The sequence below is a fragment of the Etheostoma cragini genome, chromosome 15 (genome assembly GCF_013103735.1).
Source record: "Etheostoma cragini isolate CJK2018 chromosome 15, CSU_Ecrag_1.0, whole genome shotgun sequence".
In the NCBI taxonomy this organism is placed as follows: Eukaryota; Metazoa; Chordata; class Actinopteri; order Perciformes; family Percidae; genus Etheostoma; species Etheostoma cragini.
In genome coordinates this window covers 15,008,994-15,035,275 of record NC_048421.1, presented here as the reverse complement: position 1 = coordinate 15,035,275, position 26,282 = coordinate 15,008,994, and the positions used below count along the sequence as shown (strand labels likewise).

Sequence of the window (26,282 nt, the reverse complement as noted above, 5' to 3'; positions counted from 1 at the left end):
CCCCTGCTCCCAGGACACAAACTCCCTGCTGCTCTGCTTGACTATCTGTCCCTCCCTCTCACTTCTCCTCCTTGTTGGGCTCTTCCTTCTTCTCCTCCTCCTTCTTGGGCTCCTCTTTCTTCTTGTCGTCCTTCTTCTCCTCCTTCTTGCCATCGTCCTTCTTCTTGTCATCCTTCTTCTTGTCCTCCTTCTTCTTGTCCTCCTTCTTGGACTCCTCCTTTTTCTCCTCCTCGGGCATCGGCTCTGTGTTGAGGATCACTTTGCCGATGTTGTTCCTCTCCTGCATCTTTCTCATGGCATCGCCCACCTGCAGGATGGACAGAAGGAGAAAGATGGTTACATAAAGCGAGATTAAAGAGTGAAGGGGGAAAGAACGACAAGCAAGATTTTAAATACACCTGTCATTGAGAAAAATCTATTGAGAGTACGCATTAGTAGCCAGTTCTTCCTTCAGCCACACATTTCCAAAGCAATACGAGCCTCCTCACATTTTGCTCCTATAATCGTCTGTTTTGATACCACAGAATAGAAGCACATTTTACAGGCTCAAATGTAACTTTAATATGCACTGTATGAGAAACTGCATTTGTTTAGATGAGACTGTTATAATCTTTGAGGGGAAATGAAATTGTTGCAGCAGCGAAAAGCACAGAAATAAAAGGATTACAGAAGGATAACCAAATAAATGCGTGGAATAATATGTACCGCAAAGAGATACTTTTAATATCAGAAAAGTAGTAATATAATGAAATGTGTATGTTTATACGTAGACAGAAAAGAAAATTGAAACATAAAGCAGAAAGTAATAATTTTATCTAATATCTCAAGGCCACCGAACAACAAATTTATTCCAATCAGGAAATGATACGTGTTGATCCTTGTGCATTTAAAGTTAAGGATAGAAAGGAGGGGGCGTGAGGCAGATTTCCTGGAGTCTGAATGATGGGGTTGGATCTGAGACCTTGGTTCAATCCTGGTCTAGTTTAGGTGTCAATTATTACAGGTGCTGGCGTTTAATGATGGGTCTGATGTAAATTCTTCATATATAATTTTTTTTTTCAGCATAATTTCAGTAAAGTTGTGAGCCAGTGCAGATGAATCAATCAATAAACGGCTGTTGTCAGATAGTTCAACATCTCATTTTTAAACAAATGAAGAGGGAATTTTGCACTAAAACTTTAACCTCTTACTATTCCTAATAAATTAACCGAAAACGCCAATCCAAGGCATGCCCAGAAGTTGATTGCAATTTGTTCTTGAACCATTTGGAGTACATGGAGTCAGCATTTTTATTTATTGATGTAATGATGTTTTTTGGACTTTTACTGGATTGGATGGTCTGGTCGTAACAACACTGTTTCTTGTCAAAATGTTATTCAACTGGTGGATTACTATGTGTTGAGGTGCCTCAATTTTGCAACAGTTTCCTTGTCGAGGTGTCGAGTGTTGAACCTACGCTTTATGAAGCTCAGCGTGAATTCCTTCAGGAAGACTTCTAAACTAATCACTTCCCGCTCTCCTAACTGAACAACTGTTGGAGGCATTCAATTTTTTCTCTTCTGAATTTTCCCGACCGAATCACAGCATGATGTCCCTGCTTTGAATCCGTTCTCGTCTCGGCTACTGTCAGTTGTCATTTCAGACAAAGAATGGGACCCTCCCCCTCCCCTTCCGCCTCCAGTCGTCTTCGGCCATGGCACCTTGCTTTTGGGCTTGCCTTTGGGGACAGACGCTCTTGTGTTGACAGCTCATCAGCGCCATCCGATGATGGATGGACTAACTTGGTCCGACCGACTGTAAAACCTAACGAGGAGAGGAGACTCCCCGCCAGACCAACCCCGCCCTCCTCTTGACCACCGAGCTCTGTCCACTGTCTGTTCCCCCTCCCTCCGCCGCTTCCCCCTCCCTCCTTCCTCCAATCCCCCTCTTCGTGCGAGCCAGGCAGACCACCTAGCGACCAATGCCACGGCAACTGCGCCATCTCCTAGCAACGTAAAGCCTGGCTGAAACGTGGCCCTGACGACTCAGACGCATGGTGAAGAGGGGGAGTGTGGGAGTTCGAAGCGAAGGGGGGGAGGGAACGAAAGGGAGCAACTGGTGTCCTTCAGATGAGAAACACGCCTTGCCGAAAGTGAAAGGGAGGGAGGGGGGAGTCCGGGAATTATAAGAATCATTTTCAATGTGAATGAAAGTCACAGTGAGAGCGACTGAGGCTCTTTTGATGACTCCAGCCACTTCCACTCTTCACTTTCACAGCTCTGTTGATCTGTCGACATCTCTGGCTCCCGGGCATCTCGGACAAGAGGGTGCTATTTGAGGCTGTGGACATGATCCTTTACTCTACTGGGTTTCAGTGCAGAGGTAGATAATGAACCACAATAAAACACAGGAGGGAGGGATACCGCTAATTTCTAAATATCGTCCAAGGATTTTTATTGATTATTGGAGCAAAAACCAAGAGGGGGATGGAGGATGGAGGAAGGGCTGTGATGGATTGGCTCAGGGCGTGGCATCTGTATTCAGCTTGTAATAATCAATCACTTATCTGATTAACTATCACTTAACAGCTTTTTGGTCTTTGATGCATATACACTGGATACTTTCCCTGATCGCCTTAAGCCAGACTGAAATATACCTTCTTCTTTCCTCTGTTTTCCACGCTTCTTCCATGTCTCTTTTTTCTCATACATCAGGGCCCCTCCCTAAGACAGACGCACACACTGACTAAAGGATGTCACCATAGCAACAAGAGAGAAAAAGGAAAAAAGGATACACTGTGAGGAGGGAGAAGGAGAGAATACAGCAAGATGGAGAGAGACACAGAGGGAGTCAATAACCTAAAGACAGAGAGAAAGAGTTTGACATAAAGAGTAGACAGATGGAGAGGCAGAGAACGAGCATCAGATGGCGGAGAAAGACAGCGGGTGTTTCTCTCTGGCCGCAGTAACAAAGGCCAAAATACTGACCAGCTCCGACTCTGAAAACAGAAGATGTCAGCCTCTGACTCCCTCTCTCTCTCTGTGTTTTTCACACTCTCTATTCATATCTGTCAGCAGTATTCATTTTGTCAGCAACAATCTGACTCTGTCTGGCTGACTGAGTTATGCTTGATGAGACACAGTGCTTCTTGTGGATAAACTTTGCCTGTTTATTGCTGAGCTTTATTGAATCTGAGAGCCACACCCAACTCCTGCAGATCCCGGCGCAAAACCCATGCACACAAATACCCAGCTGGTATTCACATGAATTCTGGCTGATTGGGTTGTAAGCTGTAAGTAAGTTGGTAAAATATAATGTAATTCAGGTGTAAATGCATTCCTGCTATGCAGTGCACAGTGATGCATTTAGTCTACAACCAGGCATAAATGGACCTGAAACCTACATACAAAGGCAGTTTAATAGAAATACAGATTTTAGTGTGGATTCAACCTAAGAAGACAAAACAACATTTCAGATACTGACATACAGGTCTGCAAAAGTAGCTGCATCCTATATCTATTGCATATAGGGCGGAGGTTAAGGGTAAAATCTGGGTACAATTTGTTTAGAGATGAATTCCAGGTGTAAAGGGATGGGGAACCACAGTTAGACACAAACCTGCTCAAGATGCCAAGTGGAGTCTATGCGGGGCTTGATCTTGCCCTGCTTGTAGAGATCCAGGATGGTGTTCATGGCCTCGGTGATGAGCTCCATCTCCCCGTCCAGGTAGCCCAGATGAAAGCCGCACACCGACTTGTTCCCCTGGATCAGGCTGAGCGTGTGGATGGAGAACTGATGGTACCAGTTCTTGGCCACGGCGAGCAGGTTCTTCTTCTGGCCGGCGAGCATGTTAGATGTACCTGAAAGAAGAGAAAGAACCTCAATCTTTGTTCTATGGAAGAGAAAATGACAATACAGACAAGACAGTGTGTCTGTGTGTGTGTCTGTGTTTTGTATTCTCAGGTACATTTGTTTTTTGGGAATATTATGTTTTAAATTAATTTTTTAAAAACATACATTTCGTGCCCCTTCATTCCTCCGTCTGGCTATGTGCTGGGGAAGTGATGGCGATGGTGGACATGACACACGCCTTTGGTGTGGGAGATGTCATTTACAATGTCATTGTAAATTAAATGTCTTTAGATTGTTAACTGTTGGTTGAGAAAAACAAGCAATCATCTTGGGCTTTGGTAATATCTAATCTTTTAAGTTTTGTGTTATGGGCCAGACACCAAAATAAGAGGGTCATTTTTAGGCAGCATGTCAAATCCACATTAAGTCCTGTCAGGTACTGGTTAATTCTATTTTAATTCCCGGCTCCGCCTCTCTCACACTCTCACCAACACCTTCCACCCGGAAAACCTCTTTAGCACTTTTTCCTCTCACCTCTGTCGCCCTTCTGCCTCTTATTCCTTTCTTTTGTGTTCACATCGGCTGCTATGCTCTCTGTGTCTCTCTCGGGGGAATCAGGCAACACAAAGCATGCTCTGAGAGAAGAGAGGGACCCAGCCTGCTACATTCAGACACATTCCAGGTTTTGTCTGGATAGAACGCCCATTGTTCCATCATGCATACTTCTGATAAGCTGGAAGAGAAGCAACTACCAAAAAGGGTGGGGTGGACCAGGGGGGGTTTCCATTGGGGTGAGCGGCACTGAGTAGTGGGTTTTTGTGCAGCATGCAAAGGCAAGGCCCTGTTCTTCAAGGATGCCGACCCCGCCCACTGTTGCATGCATGCTGGTTCCAGATTGGCATCGCCACAGAGCAAGCGTAAAGGCCTTCCCACAGCTGACACACAGCACACTGAGGACATGGACTTCTACACAGAGGTCACGCTGCCCACCAGGAAGCAGCTTTATTCTGTGCGTGTGGAAACCCACGACTATTTCATGTATTGTATTACTTTGCTTAACAGTTACACTACTGGATTTTGTCTGGTCTAAAATGACGGAGTTTGCAGCTGCTTTTCTGAATATTTTGCAAAATAGTGGAATAATATTTAGAAATAATAAGTGAGCAGTAAAGAACTGCCACTTAGTAAATCCCTTCAGATAATCATAATATATACAGTATGAGTATGAGTTTCGAGGGTATTTCTGTCAGCTGCTAGTTTGGTCAGGTAGCTAACCAATTTAAAATGTAACCGCTGTACTTCCTACCATGCTTTTTAGCGCTGCTAACAAGCTTAATAAACCGCATGTTTGGATTGAGCTATTACAGAAGAAGTTCTGGTAACTTAAAAAAAAAAAAAAAAAAAATCTTGGTTGGAGAAATACATACAGCTTGGGGGCAAGCTCTGCATGAATCTTTTCCATGTTTGCTTGTGAAGGTTAAGACTTTTGGGTCATAAAAGTGGTTCTGAAGCTGATTATTTTGTGTAGAAAACTGCAAAAATCAGCGACCATTTTAACCATAATCTAATTGCGTTAACTCTTGCCTATTCTTGTTCTGTCCACTCATTGAGGGGCTGTGTAGTATTACTGAGGATTCAAATGGAGCTGCTCCAAACTTGGGTCCACACTGAAAATACCAAAAACTTACCATAGGTGATAAGTTTCCCCATAGGCTTCAGCAGGTTGTAGGCCTTATGGGTGTCTGATCCTCCGAGAGGGTCCAGTATAATGTCCATCCCTGTCACAGGAGAGAGAAGAAGGGGCCACTTATTACTGGTGTGAATTCAGTGAGAGCAGCCTGCCAAGTCTCCCTCCGCATTCCGCAGGTCACTAGGAGGCGCGAGTGTAGCCAAGTTGTGCCATGTTTACACGAATACGAACCCATACTTATGCCAAGAGAGGAGAGGAGGAGAGCGGGTGAGATCTTACTTGTTATATGTTTTCTCATTCTTGTCACTGTCCATTTCATTCCAAGGTGGAGCAAATAACAAATCAACCTCTGAACAGATGGTAAAGAATGGCAACCTAACTATGAAGGTTTCTCTGTGGCATATTAATGCCTGGCCATGAAGGCCCGGCTTTAATGATGTTGCTTTGTGCCAGAAGGGATTGCTTAAATTGGGCTACCCCTCCTTGCTGTGTTAAACCCTGGTTCTATTGACTGTGGGAGGCTCACAGCAGGACTCTGCCTTGACCCATAGCACAGATGAATTGACAGAGAGCCAAGACAGAGGGAAAGGTAGCGAGCAGGGCTGCACATTGATCCAGGCTTCTAATTAGATACATTCTGTCTAAAGTGTCACTACTCGCTCTCTCCCTATCTGTCTCTGTAGTGTCTGTCTGTTTCACTCCATGCTCCAAAGAACACAGACAGGGTTGGAGAGGGGACTATGAAATGGGTATAATAACAGTCTCCATCCTGCTATGAACACAGCAGTAGGCGAAAAAAATAAATAAATAGAAAAAACAGGAACTGGATGTTGTTTCATTTTGCTGGAAAGCAGCGTTTTTCTCAGCGAGCCCAGGGCCACATCTCCATAACACTCTGTGGATGCATTATTGATAGCAATTGCGAATCCAAACAGTAGCAAAATGAGTTTGCTCGGTTGGAAAAATTACTCCCCAAGCTGTCAGTCTAGTGTACGTGGCAGCCAGCTCGGCTGAGAATGGTGTCACAAGAAAAAGTATGTATGAAAATATATCATCTCACAGTATTGCTTTGTGCCAGTGGGATTACATTGATCCGGGCTATGTGCCTTATGAATCAATTTCCGTGAAAACATGCAAATTAATGTAAACCTTCATTACAGAGAAGTTACATTGGTCAATTATTTCCAATCCCTGCATACACACACACCGAATTTAGAAGTCCGAAGTTCCTCACCTTTCGGACTGATCTTGCGGACTTCCTCTACATAGTCCTTGGTGCGATAGTCAATGGGATGCGTGACGCCACCCTCGCTGATGGTCTCGTGCTTACTGGCGGATGCTGTGCCGAACACAGTCACGTCCTTCACTGTCTTGCACAGCTGAGTGGCTGCAATACCCACACCACCTGAAGGAAGAGAGGCAGGGTTAATAAACAGTTATGATTGTGTGAAAAAATATAAATTTCAGGACATGACTATTCTTATTCGATTTATTCTACTGCAAACACTATTGGCAAGGATTCAAAGTTAACTGAACATGGTTGTTCAAGGCAACGCCAAGACCAGAATGAAACTCAGCTGAACAGAAAGGCCCCAAAGAATTCCCATTCCACACATATTTTCTATGGCAGGTAAATTTGATTTGCATTATTTATTGTCCCAAACAAGCCAGTCAATAACAGCGTGGATGTGTTTTGCTCAAGGGTATGTAAAGAGCGCATTAAACACAATCACATTACCCCGACTGGCCTGGCGGAGAATAGACACCCACACACAGATGCACAGACTCACACACACACACACACACACACACACACACACACACACACACACACACATCCAACAAAGGAGAAAGTAGCCATTGTAGCTCAAATGACACGCTCTATTTTTTAGTTCCCTTGTTCAAGACAACCTGTCTAAAATTCCAAAGGAATAAAAAAAAAAAGTCAAGTGGTATCTGTTTAGTTAGGAACGGAGAGTCGGATGACATTCTATTGCAAATTACATAAACACAGCTTCTTATAACCATGCCAGCTGAAAACAAAATGTCCTACATTGTCCAAGATAACTTTTATTAAAGAGACTGTGCGCAGCAGTGGATGTTTTGGGTATCTGTGTTTATGTTCGCTTTATTTGAAAGTGTGTACATGGCAAATGCCAATGTTTGCTAAGGCAGCCAGAGCAAGAAGTAATAGGTTACTGATAAGCAGGGGCTTGTTTTAGATGGAGGCTGACTTGAGGACTTGAACTGAACGGCATCCATAAAGGTCATTTATGCCTGACCAAGTAAAGAGCACGTCTTATCTGATACCAGAGAACAAAGCAACACACAACATGTGCATTTACATCCATTTGTAATGGCATACTGGAGCTGCCAGACTGCTGGACAGGTTTAAATTAAATGAATGACAAAATCTCAATTTGCGTGCTTAATAAACCCAACATTTAATATGCACACTCAGTGAGATAAAGAAAGGCAGGAAGGCAGGCACATGCACCAGAAGGCCTATGCATGTGTGATTAGACCGGAAGATCCATTTTTAATCTTGCACTTTTCTTGGTCTCATGTGACATTAATTAAAAAAAGCTTTCTTTATCTGTATAAACTTACACAAACACACACACACACATACACACACACAGAAATTAGACATATTACATCAGATTGTAACTTGCACCATTGCTGTCTAATGAAAACCATGAATGTCCAAAATATCAACTTTTTACAAGAAAATCAGGCCCATTTCTAGTTGTGTGCATATTAAATCCATTGGCATTTTAAATAGCTTTTTCAGCTTACAATGTAGGAGAATTTTCTCAACCCATTAATGTATGACACTTATGACATCAGTAGCAGCTAACAGCTAGCAACTAACAGCTAGCTCTAGCCGCTAACCAGGCAAGCGAGCTACCCACACGCAAAAAAAAAGACAGGGTAGGTGAATTAAACAATGTCTGACTTGAAAACGCATCTTGATGTTACGTAAGAGTCCTGTTCTGTGCTGTTTTGTGGCTGTTAAGAGACACAAAGGTACTCTAAAACTTGCCCCGTTAACTACCGTTTTAGCTCAGTGAAAGCTTGTAGACGTAGCTGCAGCTACTCAGTGTTGCCTGCACCAATTCAGGTCGGGGGTTTTTCAATCAAAAGTAGTCGCATATTTATAGAAAACAAGATTAATATAAAAATTTGCCAAAATTCTCCTTTAATCATTTGGTTTATCTGACAAATTCTAAATCGCCAAAAATGGATAAAGATTTTTTTCTGGGACAGCTACGAGCTTCTTCTATAGTGTATTTTGCGTACTCAGTGTACTACTGATCTAATATTACAAATATCATATACGTCTTTATATCTTTTATATGGAGTAGAACATTAAATGACACTGATGGACCTCTGGTCCCTCTTCATCTCAGCATAGAAAATACTCTGAGCCAGTGGACCAGTCTGAGGACAATTTCCTCCACCACATCCTGGCAGTTAGTGTCCGAGGCTGCACTGTCACATAAAAACAGCAACGACACTGGCCAAAAAAATGAACTGAGATGTAAAGATAAGATTAGTGCCAAATCACATTATCCTCTTTATTAATCTCTGTTCAGGAAACGCTCATCACAAGAATACAAAAAAAAGGTTAGTTTCAGGGCCTTTTAACTTGTTTTAAAATCCTCTGAGTGCTTGGTTACAGAATATAGTCCATTGGTTTAAAAAAAGGCAAGACAAATCATTTTAATACAAGCTCTTTCCTGCCCTTTATTTCAGTGTAAAGCTCAAAAAAAGTTGTGATCTGTGGTTCTCATGTAAGAGGTCCATGTTAGATGAATAGACCGCTCTGCATTACTATAACCACGCCTGCTGACCTGACACAGAGGGGGAGAATTGAATGAGAAAACAAAAATGAAGGCTGTTGCTGTTGGATGCAAGTGTTGTTGCGGCTGCATTATAACAGTACCATCTCTCCTTGTCCTCAGTGAGAAAGCAAGTTTGTGTTGCCAAGGAAACCTTAGCCAAATTGCCTGTGATGACTGAGCAAAGGGAGCCATTTTGTGTCATTGACTGTTCTTCCTTTGGGTATATAAGAGTCATTTACTGGCAATCATATGTTGGTCATCCGTTTACATTTCACAGACTGGGTCATTCCGTCCTTTTAGTAGCTACCATCTTTGTTTAGCCAGCCATCTGTAAGTAAGTGTCACAGAGTAATTTATAGGTAGTTTAAGGGGCAGTGGATTTATGCTATACACTGATATATGAAAACACATGTACTTACATTCATATTTTTACAAATACAAACACCAGTGAATGTACTTCTGTTTGCCTTTGATACAGGTTTTTACACATGAACAACAGTCTGAGGTGGAAGGGAAATCAAAAAAAGGGAGAATAAATGAATATGCATTGTCTGAGTGGGGGTTAAGAGCTGTTTTTTCTAAATGTCTCTGTCGCATAGTAGCAACCTTCACATGCAGGTGTGAAAAACTGACAAGGAGGATGCATCCATTAATCCCACGTACTTACAGCCAGGCACTGGCATATTAATATTTAACTAACACTGCTATCATAAACACAGTGATTCCCCTTCTGTTTCTGCTGTAAGAAGTCCGTCAGCAATGGAAAAACAAGCTCTGCACAAATATTTATAACCCGGCCTCAAACCATTATTTAGAGGGATAGAACAAAAACTATTTTACATTTACAGATATCTTTTGTTTATAAACAATTTGGGTATGTAAAAACATATTTCCAGCCAAAGACATATGGTGCCTAGAGAGGAAGAAGGTACCTGTCTCTGAATCCCCCTGAGAACAAACTCCTGATCGCCCATCACAAGACTGTTGAGCTGTGCCAAGAACCCCTTACTGCTCCCCACCTCACTTCACACACACACACACACACACACACACACACACACACACACACAGAGAGAAGTAGGGCTGCAGCCTTGAACACTCCTGAATGGCCGATCAAATAAGCTTATCTTTACAAATATGCACAGACATTAAAATATAACATACACCCTTTGTTTTCAGATTTATAGTTTCTCTATATCTCTTCCTCTAGAACTAAAATCCTCTTCCTTGCTAGGGGTTTAGTGTGATTTAAGACCATCCCCAGACACTTTCCTCGGGGGTAGAGAAAACAAATTCTTGCTGCTAATTGCATTAGCTCTCCTCAGGATTCAATTGAATTGTTTACATTTGGAAATTACATAGGAAACGTCAAAAGCATCCATCTGTCTATTTTGTTTTTCTCCTCCTCTCTGGAGAAACAGGATACACAGTAGGGTTTTGTCTTCCTCTGAATCCTTACATACTCGCATTTTGGCACAAATTGAACTTGGCTTCCATAACTGTTAGGAGCGAAGAGGAATTTACCCCAAAACACAGTGGAATCCAGACTGACACTGAGGCCACTGTTATTGCTCCACACCCAGAGCTTAACAAAATGGGTGGGTGGGGACATCAGAAATGTTTTTTCTTATTTATAAAAAAATATTGGGACAGACACCACGTCTGCCTTGTCCCAATTAATACATCCCTCATCGACAGCTCATGCTTCTTGTGGAAAAAAGAAGATAAAGAAACGCACACACATCACAGCATTTCTTTAAACTGTGTGAGCCTGGCTATGATCTCAGGTGTTAGTCGGGGGACGGATGGTGGCCATATGTCTACTGTCAACACCAGAGTGATGACTGGTCCCTTGTGTCTGAGCTCCGTGTTGTTTTCTTGTGCCTTTATTTCCACAGTTTCTCAAGGACTCTCATCTTTCTTAACCCATCATTAGTCTGCAGTGGTAGTGGCTGACAAAGAATGAAATGCAAACATGGACTCAAGCATCTCTTTTTACCCAAACTCGCTGTGGTTGCGCTACAACATCAACAAGCTGAACCAAATGAATGAACTTTTTACTGCTACTTTGCGGAGTTCAAATGAGTCCTGTAACGGTGATAGGAGCTGTGGTTGGCTGTTTGTGAACGTTTACTCTTGAGGTATTACTCTGCATTATGTAACCTTGGTGTTTTTTCTGGGATGACTGACTGTGTAAGTGTGTGTGTGTGTGTGTGTGTGTGTGTGTGTGACACACACACACACACACACACACACACACACACACACACACACACACACACACACACACACACACACACACACACACACACACACACACACACACACACATACTGTGGGTTTGAAGAGCAGTTTAAGAGCAGTTAAATGTGCTCTCTCTTCGTGCAGCAGAGAGGAAGCCCATTTTTAGTTCCTGGGTGATTGAATTAAAAACAACATCCTTTGCTGAAGGTGGTCCTTCTAATTTTCTGAGTAAGGATTCTCACACTGAACTAATACAAACACAGAAACACAACACACATGCACATAATACGCATCTGTGTGTACGGGCCAAAACAATTTATTTCTGACATAAGCCATAAGCCTTTCTTTCCTTGCATGAACCCGCATGCAAAATGAAACACAAGCTTGTGCACACTCATCCAGTTTCACACAAGCAGGTGTCCTGACACAGGTTTCACATACACCTGCAACTGCATGTGGTGGTTAGGGCAGGGGGTGGGTGGATGGGGCAATTTGTCAACGGCTGCAGCGATGAGAGCGCAAGGAGCGACGTGATTGGTGGGATAGGTTGGAGGTTGCCCTGGTTTCCCTCTCCTATCAGTGCAGCTGATCTGCCGCCCGCGATGCCAGGCCTGGGGCACACAGAGACGGTTCAACCACACAGCCCAGACTCCCGCTTAGTGGTCGGACTAAATTAGCATTCTCCAAAACTAGGGTAAAACCTCCAGAGCAGACAGACTGGGAGGTGAGGAGAGGAGAGGGAACCATTTTCCATTTTTCTTCCATGGCTCCCAGGAACAATGGGTCCATAAAAGAGTGAGTTGTAACTACACTTGAACTAATGCTTAAACAGCAAGGGACTTTTTTAGCTGGTACATAACAAATGAGAACAATAATCTGTCTACGGGAGTCCTAGGAGAAATAACATGCACAGAAATCTATATGTCTTTTCTTACAGCTCACGAATTTCTTGCAATCACCCAACCTCCAAAAAAATAATTTTGCTTCTCATTTTTCAATCCCATCTGCAATCAGCTGTGCACTAAAGTCTGATATGCCTGAGGCCCTGCCTGAAGGTCTGACAGCAGTCATGAAGCTCTACACCAGAACAGTGCTCTCATTCACCACACCCAAGAGATCCAGTAACGTGTTCCTCTTGCTTTACGCATTTACAGTACACCTCTGACAACACTTTTCTAAGATTATGGCACAGAAATGTTTAAAGCCCCCTTCTTTGTCAGACACAGCTAATAGAGTCAGTCATTCCATTTAAAGTCCTGTTGATGTTTTTTACTGACAATGTGACATGACAGGGTAGGACATTCTGTAGATGAGAACATGCATGAGAACATATCTGGTTCTTGTGTAGCTTAATACTCAAGGAGAAAGGTCACCTGCAGTACAAACCCCGAGGAGCATGTTAGTGAGAAACATCCAATTATAAACCTAAAGAGACATTATGTTTGTGCCACCAAAAGGGAGTTAAACCTTGCTACCTGAAAAATATCAGGCATTGTAGATATGTAGTTCAAACTAACTGCCTTTCAGATTAAGGGGTCAATTTTGGGTGAATTTGGCGACTATGGTGCATTTCTTTGTTCCCAATATCAAATGTGGAGCATCCTGAACACCCAACTGGATTCAGCACAGTATTTAGAGCAATCTGTCATACCAAATCAACCCAAAAACATGATTTCTACACAACAAATAATTATGTTGGCATTACCATAAACCTATAATACCATTAAATTATCCAATGGTAAAAAATACTTCAAGAACCAGCAGCTCAATTCTATAGATTGCCATTAACAAGGATTTAACGCCTTAGCTGTGACTCCTGTCACCCATCACTCTCATGGGTATATTACACCCACATGCAGCAGCTGGAAGCCACTCACATCAATGGTTTCCAGATAATCCTCTATGCAACCTGGTGTAACTCTATCCTATACACAGACACTCCAGCAAAAAGCAGCTGCAAAAGTATGGAAGCCACCATAATTGGGTGGTAGAAAAAATAAAAAGTTCACTAACAATCGACCTGATATCGGATAAGCGGTTAAAGATGGATGCTAACAATCTGCTTATACAGTGCTCAGGGTGAGTGGATCTGACAGACAAACCTCAAACATACTACTGTGGAGCTTTATGACAGGATATTATTGATAATAAATGTTATTTATCAAGTTGGAAGCCACAAACTCTGGCAGAATCGCATCAGAGCCAAAATGTCATGGATGAGGGAATGAAAAAAATGATAAGATAAAATGATGACACGGACTCCTGTCCCACCACCTAATTTATACTATGCATTCCACATCTGCAAACACAATGCTTGATGTTGGCCTGCAGTCAATTGAGAGCTCATAAATAAAACAGGGGTTGACGTCATCATTGGATGCAGCAGAGACCCGTGTGGATGCAGGAATGTGTAGTGTGGGTGTGGTGGTGGGGTAGCCGGCCAGGGTTCATAAACATTAGGACAAGTTCAGGGAGAGGTCAGAGGAAAGGCTGTTGGCCGGGCACAGTAGAAGACCCACGAGATACATCCAAATGTCACTGAACTTTCCCCCACCCAAGCCCTCCGGGGAAAACAAAAGAAGGAACGTGTACACGTTCCCCGGTGACGAGGAATCAAGCACGGATATGGTGAGGTCACGCAGAGGGAGCGGAGGTTACGGAGAGCCAGAGGGGGAGGAGGAGAACGGAGGATGCAGATGTGCGGTGCGTTGGAGAAGGGAGGCACGATGGGAGGAAATACAACAAGCTATTGTTTGGAGAGAGAGGACAGGAGCAAACCCACGGGAGAGGCAGCTGAGGACTAATCACCAGAGTTTACGCATGCAAGCACGCACACACGCACACACACACGCACACACGCACACACGCACACACACACACACACACACACACACACACACACACACACACACACACACACACACACACACACACACACACAGTCTAAGCACCAGTTGAGCGTTCTGCCCTGGTCACCTGATTGTGATGACTAAAGGTCACCATGCTTTTGAGGAAACAATATTCTTTATGGAGAGCTCTTTACATTACCTGCAAACAGGGAACAATGTAGAAGCAATGGGCAGGAGGATGGATACCCATCATCATCCCTCTGTAAAAGCCCTCGCTACAACATCACGTTCAACAGGTTACAGTCTATAGAGCTGTTGTTGTCCAAGTTTTACATCAGCTATATTTAAGAATAACACATTTATGATGATCATTGAATGTGACCAGCTGCAAAGTGCTGTCATTTCTGTGTTTTTTTTAACAACCATGGCTCATCACTCTGAACAGTTTTAAATTTTCTCTGAAGATCTTAGTTTGACATGGGACATGACATTTAGGAAATTTGCTTATTCGCTCTGACTTAGATGAGAAGATTGATAGTCTCATTTCTGTACAGTAGTCTACATTATTGTATGTAGCTGGAGCCAGCAGCCAGTTAGCTTAGCTTTGCATCAGGACTGGAATCAGAGGGAAACAGCTAACCTGGCTTTGTGTAAAGATTAACAACGTGTGTTGACCAGCAGCTTTCTAATGAACTTACATCTCTCCTCTGTTGTTCTTCCTCAGTTTCTCCCGTGTCTCCTCTACTTTAGTGTTCTCCTTATCCTAACCAAGGGCCTTAGGATTAATGGTTAAATTGTGTTACTTGTAAAGCACTCTCAAACATACAGTGTTAGGGATTTTGAACCATGTGAACAAAATTGAGCACATCTAAAATGGTAACACTTTACTTGAAGGTATCTACATAAGAGTGACATGACACTGTCATGAACACAACACTGTCATGACACAGTCTAACCCTAACTTTAAGTGTTTTATTCACACCAGTGGTCCCCTTGTGTCCGAGCCCCTTGCAGCGCCCATCCCGGTCATTGCATTTGAACCCAAACCTAATGTTTATGACACGTTCATGACAGTTTCATGTCACTCTTAAGTAGATACCTTCAAGTAAAGTTTAGCCACAAAAATTAACAAAAATGACACTATTTACTAATGACAGGGTCACCAGACGAGGAACGACATATCTTGACGGAAATCTCTTTTTACATGAATATTATTACATTTTGTAATTGTTCTAATTGTTGAATTAGTTATTTATTTAACTCCAATTTCCAGGGGATTTGGGAACAAATTAATCTAAAAGTAACTGAAAAGAGGATAATTGTTTTCCCAATGTGCATAAATTAGTGGATTAAGTCCTTATGTGACAGAAGAAGAAAATTGCTCCTCAAACAAAGTCTATGGCCGCTGTTTGGTAATCATGATAAACAAACCGTACCATATGAGGGTAAAAAACTAATCGCTGTCTTCTCTACCGCCTCTACTCCTCGGCTGGACAAATAGGCCCTAGTTAAACTCATGTAAAAGCTTACTATTTTATCTTTTCAAGACATGGACTGATCTAGCAGGAATGTAGTGCTGTGCAGGCATGTCTGCCACACAAAATCCCTGCCAATTAGTTGGATGCAAAAAACCGTTGTATAAGCAACGGTCAGTTGCAAAGTCTTGTGAGACTGTCTGTTGAGTTGGAGTTAATCCATTCAACCACTGTAATACCACTGTGTGGTTAAATGGGCTGTTTCACTTGAGCTGTGGGCAGGGTTGAGTAGTAACAGAGTACCTGTTAATTAATATTTCATAATCAAAATACAATACATCCTTTGTTAGCTTTTGATGTGTTACTTAGCACTGTTTTTACTCTAGATCCTAGATTCTTGGCAAACGTTTAAACTGAAACAGGGAATTTGTTTTGAGGCAACAGTGGTGATTTTCCACATTTTCATATGACACATTACAGGCAAATCTTAATGAAGTGAGTGCAAAGCAACTGCTGTTACTGTTGTTGTTATTATTGTTATTTTGTTGTCTTTAAACTGTCCTTTTTATCTATTCTTTTTTCTTTTTTCTTGCTAAAACTGCTGCTGGAATTTTCAATTTCCTTGCGGGAGTCATCCCAAAAGGATTAATAAAGAGAAGTCTAAGTCTAAGTCTAAGTAATCAGACTTCCTTACTGAGGATGGGTCAGGATCCCCACCGGGTGTTTCAAGATGAAAGGAGAAAAGAAAACGTTTGTGTGAAACACTGTAAAGTTTTAGCTCTTTAGGCCAGAATAAGATATTCATGGGAGATAATCATAGATGGGAAAACCTCTTTGATCTGCTCACAACTCAGACATACATGTGACCTGAGGTTGGACTGTATAGATAGTAAGCCAAAAAGGGAACAACACCCTTAAATTACATTACTGCAGTAGCTTTAAGGACTAACATTTATTTTCATGATCAATTAATTGATCAGGATTATTTTAGTTTGGGTCTGTAAAATGTCAAAAATGCTACAAAATGCTTGTTAAATTTCCCCAGAGACCATGGTTATGTCTTCAAATTGCTTGCGTTGTGCGACTTTAAGGCAAATGCACAACCCAAAGACATTGATATAAAACCGAGAAAACAGATATACATTTATACATTTAAAAAGCCTGAACCAAAGAATGTTTGGCACCTTTGCTTGATAAATGACTCAAACCTTTAGTTAGTTATAATTGATTGTCGGTTGACTAACATATTAAATAGAATCCTGGAATATTTTCACAAATGCATTGTTATGTTATAATTTAGTTAAACCAACCAGTTCCAGAATTGGAATAAATTTATTGAGGAACATATGCCACCCTGTCTGCAATTTCCTTCATAATACCAAAACATTTCAGACTTGAGAAGACAATCTCTCTCTCTCTCTCTAACTCCCTCTCTCTCTCTCTGTCACATCAGATACTTTTGATCTCTCTAATCAGAGAATATCAGGAGTATTTTTGACAGCCTCAGGGGTTTTAGACCACCCCCACCCACACTCAGCTTCCAGCACCATGTGAGCCATGCATCCCCACGACGGAAGGAGGCGAAGGATGTGCACATCTCTCCCAACGCAAATATCATGTTCACTGTTATTAACAAGAAAACTTTAAAAGTCTCACTGGAGGGGCGTTGTAGAGCATACAGTACGATAATGATTTGCACATGCAAAGAATGACAGAATGCAGTGAAGCAGACTGTTAAGCAAATGTTTTTGTCATAGCCTCAGTAATGTGCTTTTAAAGTCCTGATGTCCGGACAGCTGGAGAGCCAAGACTGGCAGCCTGCCCTGAGAAACCAGAGACGCCGCCTCAACCAATCCAGTGGGGAAAGTGTCAGCATTCCTCCTATAGCAAACCTAATCTGCAAGGAAAATCTGGCAAGATGAGTGACATCAACTGGATGAAATGGTGAACTTAAACATTTGGGATTCCTATGCAAACCACTAATCCCACAACTATGAGTCGGTTAGCTGTCACTCAGCTCTGGTGAAAAGGCATGCTTTAATTGTATTCATACATATTTACTCCTTTGGAGTGTTATTGTGTTAGTACTAAGGGATACATCCACTTGGGCTGGCAGCCTACTAATGCTCTTTGTCATTTTTTGACTTGTCTCACAGAAAGAAAACGGGCTCAGGTTTCATTGTGTGCTTGGTTTTCTTAGCCATCCACGCCCACACACTGTCCCAAATGTCGAGGGATTCCTTTCTGACTCCCTCTGCACATATAGAGTAGGAACAGGAGGAAAAGGTGTAAGCTGTACACCGGCAGACAGCGAGAAGGAAACAGGGAGAGAACCCTTTCTCTTGGCTAATGCACTCTCCATTCTCTCCAGCTGGCCTGATTGTGTAAATACAGCTAAATCAAATGCTTTCAGGCTCAGTGCATCACACCCCAAAACAGGTGCTTTTACTCCCTCAATCCTCGTCTTTCCCCCACCCACTCACTTTGAACATTGACCTCACAGTCCAGGTGGCAGGTGCTCCAGTATTACTGCGGTCCTAGAGAGTGAAAAGCACTGAGCCATAGCTCATACTTATGAAAAGTGTCCAGCAGCCATTATTCATATAGAAAAAAGAAATGCATAAAAAGGAGGTGCAGAGAAGGAAGGTGTCTGGTACAGTAAACATCCAAAATGTGTTTCCTCTAAGAGTCCTGGGCTGACATACTAATATTAAATAGATTAAATGTGGTTTTCAGTCGCAGGATTACAACATAACACAACTTCATAGATAATGCAGCACACAGTAAAACAATGTTTGCTTCGGTTTGTGAATGAATTATTAATCAATTTATAATGAATTCCACCATCACTAAAATGGATGACTCTTTCATGAAGAGTGATTCATCCGTTCTCAACCCAAGACTGACATAGATTAAAAGGTTGTATGTGTGCCGTGTGTATCCTTGTCTGTATGTGTCTCTTTACCTGCAGCAGCGTGGATGAGGACGCTCTGGTTGGGCCGCAGGTTGCCAAAGTCAAACAGCATCATATAGGCAGTGATGTAGTTCACAGGGAGGGCCGCTGCCTCCTCAAAGCTCATGCCCTCTGGGATGAGGAAGGTGTGGGTTGACGGCACCACCGCCACCTCCTGCCACAGTCCAAAGCGGTTCAACACCATCACCTTATCTCCAACCTGGAACAGAAGGCACAGGAAGACAGAGGGTAAGAAGAAGGTTAAGAAAATGGCTCTTTGTCTGTACCTGTTACTGAAAACAAAGTAATTTAAAGCTTTAGTGCGTAACGTTTTTATAGTAATGAACGTCCGTTACATTAAAGCCATTGCCAAATGAGTTGATACCGAGCTACAAAGCACTATAGATTCAACCTAAAGTGGTGGAACGTAACACAGTACATTTGCTTTTAAATTCATGACACTTTCTACTTCTATTCCACTACATTTCAGAGAGAATATTGCACTTTTCCGTCCACTAGATTCACTTGACAGCATTATTTACTAGTTACTTTACAAATTAAGATTTTTGCACACAAAACACATGCAGGTAATAAAATACGGTGTTTTATTATACATTAAAATCCCGCTGAAATTATTATCCAATTAAACACAGAACTGGTTTGATTTGATTACTTCTAAAATGTGAGGAATTTTCTGCATTGAGTACGTTTAATACTTGAAGTACATTTTCCTGATGATACTTACATTCTTTTACTTAAATCACACTTACAAAGCAGGAACTTTATTTGTAACAGAGTTTTTTTTACAATGTGGTATTAGTACTTTCAGAAATAATGAAGTGGCCGATGAATCAGGTTAAAAAAAAGGAACTAGCTCTATTTTTGTTTGCCATGTTAGAGGCTATCTTTCAGAACCACTATAGTGACAGTGACAAAGCCACAGACATCATTCACCATGCTGCACGCCACAATCGCAATCTTGTCATGTTGTGCTTCCAAACACTTCCTATCAAAGCAGGATCCTCCGATTCACAGCTGTCTTTTTCCAGAAGGACAAGCCTCGATGTAAACGTATTCCTGGCCCCCTCACTAACCAATCAGGAGGGCCTGCTGGAGGGACACAGGAAACAAAGAGGACTGCAACATTACAACTCTCTTCCTGTTTTCTTCCTCCCCCCTTATTCCCCCTTCTCGACAACGCTCTCCCTCCTGCACCGTTTCCATTCTCCTCACTTCTTTCTCTTTCACTTCCTGACTCCTTTTCCCCTTACAACTTTAGAACGTCTTCCTTCCCCTTCTCCAGTCCTTCGTCTCGTCCTGTCTGTGTCTCGGTCGTGCCGCCTTCTTTGACACTGGTTCTTTCCTCCCCATTTCTTCATCCTTCACTGTCTCATGTTGTCTGTAACATCCTCTTTCTTTTCTCTTGCAAGGAGTGTCCCGTATCCCCTCTTCCTCATCAGTGAGACAGGACAATGGGGCCCATCTTCTCCCCTGGCTTCCCTCCACTCATCAGAGTCCTTGCCAGATTCTTCCCCATGGCTGAGCATAAGACACGCTCTCTCCTCCTGGGAACAAACCCTCTCCACCCGGGCCTCTCTAATGGTCTGGACTGGAGGGACCAATGCGCCTCGTTGTCTATCCACTCCAATTAGAGAGATCTCCCTCTTTCTCTCCCTGTCTTCCACTTTCTTTTCTTACCCGCATCTTTCTGTCTGAGGTCCGACTCATTTGGTTTACTTTCAAGCCCTACTTTCACAATTTCACCGTGGGCTACTTCTCTTTCCTCCCCTTTGTTATTCATGTTGAGTCGCTCTCTCCCATCTACAACTGAGATCCCCCGCCTCCCCCTTTTTCACGTCTTCAAACTCATCAGCCACGCAGGTTTAATTAGGGGTGCAGTGTGGCGCAAATCGATACGACGAGGGAGTTCAGGCCTTTACAGGAAACACAAATAAATATGACTCACAAATCACAATGCATCTCCAGCTTTTCTTCTCTGCCCACGTAAATGCGGGTTACTGTCAGTCACACAGAATCTGGGTAGGCACACTTAAGGCCAAGCGAGCTAGCCTTGTGACAGTTCTGTTACAACATCTTCACACACTGACACACACACATACATACACACACACACACACACACACACACCCTCCTTTCTTAGCCTTCTTGCCACCACATCAAATGTCAGTTGGGGGTCAGGAGTTCGGGGACACTGAACAAAGACACTTCCAGTTAGCTGTACATGAATGGACTTAATCAGATGGTGATTCAATTTTGGGGTATGCAGGCCTCCAAGTCAGCTGCTTCGTAGCTCTGAGTTTTGATGATCTCAGCAAAAAATTATCAGAGAAAAAATAAAATTAACCAAATTTCTGATAAAGGGTTCCTGAGTCAGGGTTGAGACAATAGATGGTTAAATGTAACACCCACACAAATATCCCCCTTGTGTCAGCATAGGCCTTATTGTGCTTTGGCACAGTTTGTATGTATGCCCTGTCTACATACAGCAGAGAGTAACATTAAAAAAGGACAGCATGATAAAGGGATTCACTGACATAACAATCGACAGAGGAGGAATCAAGAGATAATAAGAAAAACGGAGAGATAGTTAGTAGGAAGGGAAGGAGGGATGGAGGAAATACCAGACTGACAATGTGGGCCAAGGGGAGATAATTGAGAACATATGGGTCAGATCCGACCAAAACTTACCGAGGGAGAGCACAAAAAATTAAAAAAAAGCAGGTCAGGAAAAAAAAAAGTGCTGATGTTTGGTCTCAAGGGAGCTTCGGTGTGATTTGTAATATTTCCCCTCCTCCTTGCTTACTCACTGTTACACTTTTCCCCGCAGTCCCTCTCAGGTCATTTGGGGTGAGTTGCACTGTAGCATTGCTTCATTCCACTTTATTGTTCTCCTCAAGGGATACTTGTTTTAAGGACCTTATTGAGATATATTGGAAGGCATGCAGTGGATAATAAATACATAAACAAATAAAAGAGGCAAAAAGCAGCAAAACTATAAACAAGACAAAGACAGAGAGAGTAGGGGAAAACAATGGTGCAAGTGCTGCCTTTATTAACTCTGTAAATGTCTAATTACATTATATCTGGGGAGGAATGTTGTTTGAATTGTTTCTATTCATGAGTTTGGATACCAAATTTGGCATGGATGTGTGCGTAGCTTTGTATACACTGTATGTGGAACAAATATTAGACACACCTATTATTGTTTGCCTTTGTATGTGTGTGTGTGTGTGTGTGTGTGAGAGAGAAATAGAGATAGATAGGCCAACAAATAGGGCTGCAGTGAGTGATGAGCCGCCCAAAAATTCTGTGCCGTCAGGGTCAGCACATTCCCTCTGAGCTGGTTGCCAAAAGATCTCGGAGATCTCCATCCATTAGGAAGATTGGCTCTTAATTCTATAACCTAAGGGCTGCAAGGGGATATGGGTGATCTTGATGACAAGCTGTGAGTTTGTGCATGTGCGTGTGATACCTGACCTTTAAATCCAATCTACATTACTGGCAATGTGGAAAGAAGCTATCAAGTATTTTAGAAACACAAGGGTCTTAACCTACTATGATGTATGGCTGCCATTGGCTGACCTGTCATCAATCATATTCCTATTAGTCTGCATACTGTATATTCCCCAACCATAAGGACTTGGCATATGTGCCACTCCCAGCAGGATGCACTAATTCTGCATTTGCATCACACATCTGATCAGCCTGATGTTACCCACATACATTAACTGACTGATGTGAGAATATGTGGTGAGCTCTTACAACAAATGTTGTGAGTCATCACTGGCTTATGTGTAACATTTCGGCATTGTACTTTAGTTGCCTTACAAAAGCGTTACCGTGGTGACGCCATGCAGCCAGGAGAAAGACGTATAGGCCTGTGACTCATCATGCAAAGTAAGGACTACTGAGCATCTTTCAAACACCACTTCATTTCTGGTGGCAGAATATTAAAGACAAGCTGTTGCATTGTGATTGTTTAATTGACTTGGCTTCATTGTCTGTTTGAACTTTAATTCTGATCTTTACTCTAAATAAGTGGAATAGGCCGTCTGTTTAAAAAGAGGGCGAGTGATCCTATTTCTCACACCATGCTGTCTGTCGCGGCGCGCCTCGCCCTTTCCACTCGGTGAGTCCGTGCGCCAGCGTCGCTCCCCGGTAACAAAAGGAGTCGGTGACTTCGGGCTCCGCCACCGGTGTCAAGTCAGCCATATTAATAACAGTGGCATTGGCCATCGTCTCCAAAATAAAATCCTTTATTAATTAACACATTGCAAGCAAACTAAGAATAACAAACTGGAATCGAAGATGGCATTTCGTTTCGTTTCAACCAAAAATGTATTTAATGTACACGACATGTACACTGTAGCGATATCATTTGACACGTCCATTAGGCTAAACATGTTTTCCCTAGCCTACACATCACTCCTTCGCGATTTCCATACTGTGCACATATTTTCTGCAATGTATCTTCTTTTGCTACAATAAAAAGGCAAAGGAAACTCTCCGAGGTGACTAGACGAAGCTTTCATTTTGAGAACAGAGCAGTCTAATTTCCGGTCTTATTTTGTGTGATGGACGCAGCTCTCCGCGCCTTGGCACGCATCAAAGCGCAGTAGGCAACAGCGTAGGTGATGCAAGGGTGATAAGCATCCCGCAGTTTAGTATTAGAGTTTATGTCTTTATTTTGACTAACAACTTACAACTAATGTTGCATATTGTTCATGAATCCATCTGCATCCAGGCAACTATTTTGGACTTGAAGTTGCTGAATCTAAGTGCGCACAGTTCAGCGCAATTTGAAAACCGGGGAGACAAGAGGGGCGACGCCTGCTGCTGACTTCATTGTACTCAAATCGTGTAATTTACACACTTTGGGCTTCTTTTACAGAGATTACATACAACATGAACACAATAACCGGCTTCTTGCTTTCCAGTTTGAGATAACAAGTGATGTCTCTTTACGCACGAGTGAATGACTAGATGAGCACCAAATAGCTCAAAAATAAACGATAGATCAATATGTATTATTAACCTATTGTTGCGTTAATTTCCTGGCCCAATGCCCTATTCCCATTTAACGTTAAGTCAAGAAACTGCACAGCACAACGACCACTGCCTGAGCAGCGAGCAAAGCCTGACACGCCCATAGGCCTACAGATGTAGCAGTCCAGAACCAAAAGAAACAAGCGAGGAAAAAACTCATCACTTCAACAATGAAACACACAGTAAAATGAGACTTAAAGTGGCAGGATAAAAGCTGAGAGTGGGCTTACTTTTCGGTCCGTCACTTCTTCCCCCACAGCCTCCACCACCCCAGAGCACTCCATCCCCGGGGTGACCGGCGGGGACGGCAGCCGGTCGTAAAGCCCCTGCCGAGCCATCAGGTCTGCGAAGTTGAGCCCGCAAGCCTTGACCCGAACCAGGACCTCGCCAGCCTTGAGCGCCGGCTTGCCCTTCTTCACCTGCAGCTTGACTTTATCATACCCCCCGTAGCCGGTGAGCACCAGGGCGCGATAGGTGAACGTCTCCTCCTCGGGGACCTTCTCGGTGGCCGCCGCGGGGGTAGCCGTCGCCTCGGCGGCGGCTGCAGCGGGTGCGGGCTCCGTCTTGGGCGGCTCGGCTTTGGGTTCCTCGGCGGCTTTGGTCTCCTGCTTCTGGTCCACGGCGTTTTGCTGCTCGGCAGGTGCGTCCTCTCCAGACATTGTGCAGGGAGCTGTGAGACAGTGATGAGTCTAGAAAATGACTTAAAGGCTCCTTTTTTCTTTCTTTCTTTTTTTACACCTTTTGTGTGCTTTTGTTGCCGGGGACGGACTTGTTGTTTGTCGCGTGTGCTTGCCTTTGCGAATAAAAGAAAATGCGAGATTCAGAGCTTCTTTTCAGCAGTCTTGCATGGAGACACAAACCCCGACAAAGTGGGCTGATCAGTGGCCAGTGGCTGTCAACGCCGCGCTCTGACAGAGTGTGAGTGGGACGAGACAGAGGCAGGCCGGAAAACACGGAGAGCTGATGAAGCCAGGGAATGGCGCCTGTGATTGGGTGGGTTCGGCTGTCTGGGTAGGGGCCATGAAACAACCCTATATTGCAGCAAGCAGAGAGGTGATTTGCAAAAAAATGCTCATTATAGCTGAAAGGCAAATAAAGTTGAAGCCAACCCTAGAAAAACCCTCTTGAAAGAAGATTGATTATGGAAACTCTCCATACATATATTCAAATAAAAATGTTATATTGTAAGAACCAAAATTGGCCAAAAGTAGCAAAATAAGCCACTATAAACTAAATACTGTATAGTGACTGTTAATTTTGAGTTGACTGTGACATATCTTCAGAATACAATGCACTTCTGCCCCTCAGATGTGATGAAATAGAAGAAACAATGAATTGATAGGCTAATGATAACGAATTAATAATTCTTTCAGCAAGTATTTGCTTATTTGTGACTGTTTACTGCTGCTTGTTTTACAGTGAGTTGTGTGGTGCTGGAACAGAAGGAGCTAGAGGAAATGTCTGTTTATGCTACATATTCCACAGTAGGATTTGCAGGAACTTTGGGCTCGCGTATGGTTCATTGTTGCAACTTCCCTGCATAGACAGCTCAGAAAAATATGAGTTTGTGTTGAGGTCATGCCAGTTTTTGATTAAACAATATAACCTGCTTTGTATTATTCAGTACAGGGAGCCAGAGCCACAGGGCGAGGTGACCTCTCCATCAATACACAGTACACATGAAACAGATAAAATACAGAGTAGCAGAGTATTTTGGCGAAATTCTCGGTGGCTTGTGTGATAGAAACAAATAGTTAAATGTTTGTGATCACAGATGCAACAGCCAGTATCTTGTATATTTGTCACAAAAAGTAACTAGACTATTCACATTGTCCAGCTCTGTGTCTTTAGAGCTGAGAGACCAGCCCAGAGAGATGTCACTAGGATGTGACCACAAAGAGAAGTGGTGAGACACCTTGTGGGCATAAAGTGCCACTCAGCACATCTGGGGCCAAAGTCATTAGTGTCCCAGTCAATATCCCACAGGTGCTTAATGATGTAGGATGCATTCATAAATTATATTTTGCTTTGACACAGGCAACATGTTACAGAATGGCAGAATGTATTTTCTTCCTAACCGACCGCGCTGAGCCACTCTGACTATACATCAGAATGCTGTGGGTGCTCGTAGAGTGGCTCTTCTCTTTATTAGCTCTGACAGGGCCAGTATGGTAATGGACCAGCAAAGCAGGGAAATGTTCTGGACTGCAGGTTGGAGTCTGAAAAAGGCTTAGAAGAGAGGCATAATGTAAAAGCTTCATATTACACTTTCACTGTGAGGCTGAGAACATTTCAGAACACGTCCCAGCAGCTAAACAGAGTTTG

General features: G+C 42.9%; 1 protein-coding gene across 1 annotated transcript; it reads right to left on the bottom strand.

The window, feature by feature from the left end:
• Window positions 1-6: 6 nt before the first annotated feature.
• Window positions 7-24,894, bottom strand: vat1 (vesicle amine transport 1). The gene is made up of 6 exons (XM_034894834.1): window positions 24,188-24,894; window positions 18,903-19,110; window positions 6,756-6,926; window positions 5,520-5,609; window positions 3,598-3,839; window positions 7-307 (listed from the first exon to the last, which is right to left on the bottom strand). The coding sequence occupies exons 1-6, from the start codon at window positions 24,614-24,616 to the stop codon at window positions 59-61; spliced, it is 1,389 nt and encodes a 462-aa protein (XP_034750725.1). The 5' UTR covers window positions 24,617-24,894; the 3' UTR covers window positions 7-58.
• Between the last annotated feature and the right edge of the window lie 1,388 nt (window positions 24,895-26,282).

What these genes read in the sequence shown, in the direction of transcription:
- vat1 (XM_034894834.1), bottom strand. Translation starts at nt 24,616, where the DNA reads ATGTCTGGAGAGGACGCACCTGCCGAGCAGCAAAACGCCGTGGACCAG. An exon ending in CCTCATCCACGCTGCTGCAG is followed by an intron (nt 6,927 to 18,902) that starts GTAAAGAGACAC and finishes CTCTTCCTTCAG; the next exon opens with GTGGTGTGGGTATTGCAGCC. An exon ending in GGGGAAACTTATCACCTATG is followed by an intron (nt 3,840 to 5,519) that starts GTAAGTTTTTGG and finishes CTCTTCTTTCAG; the next exon opens with GTACATCTAACATGCTCGCC.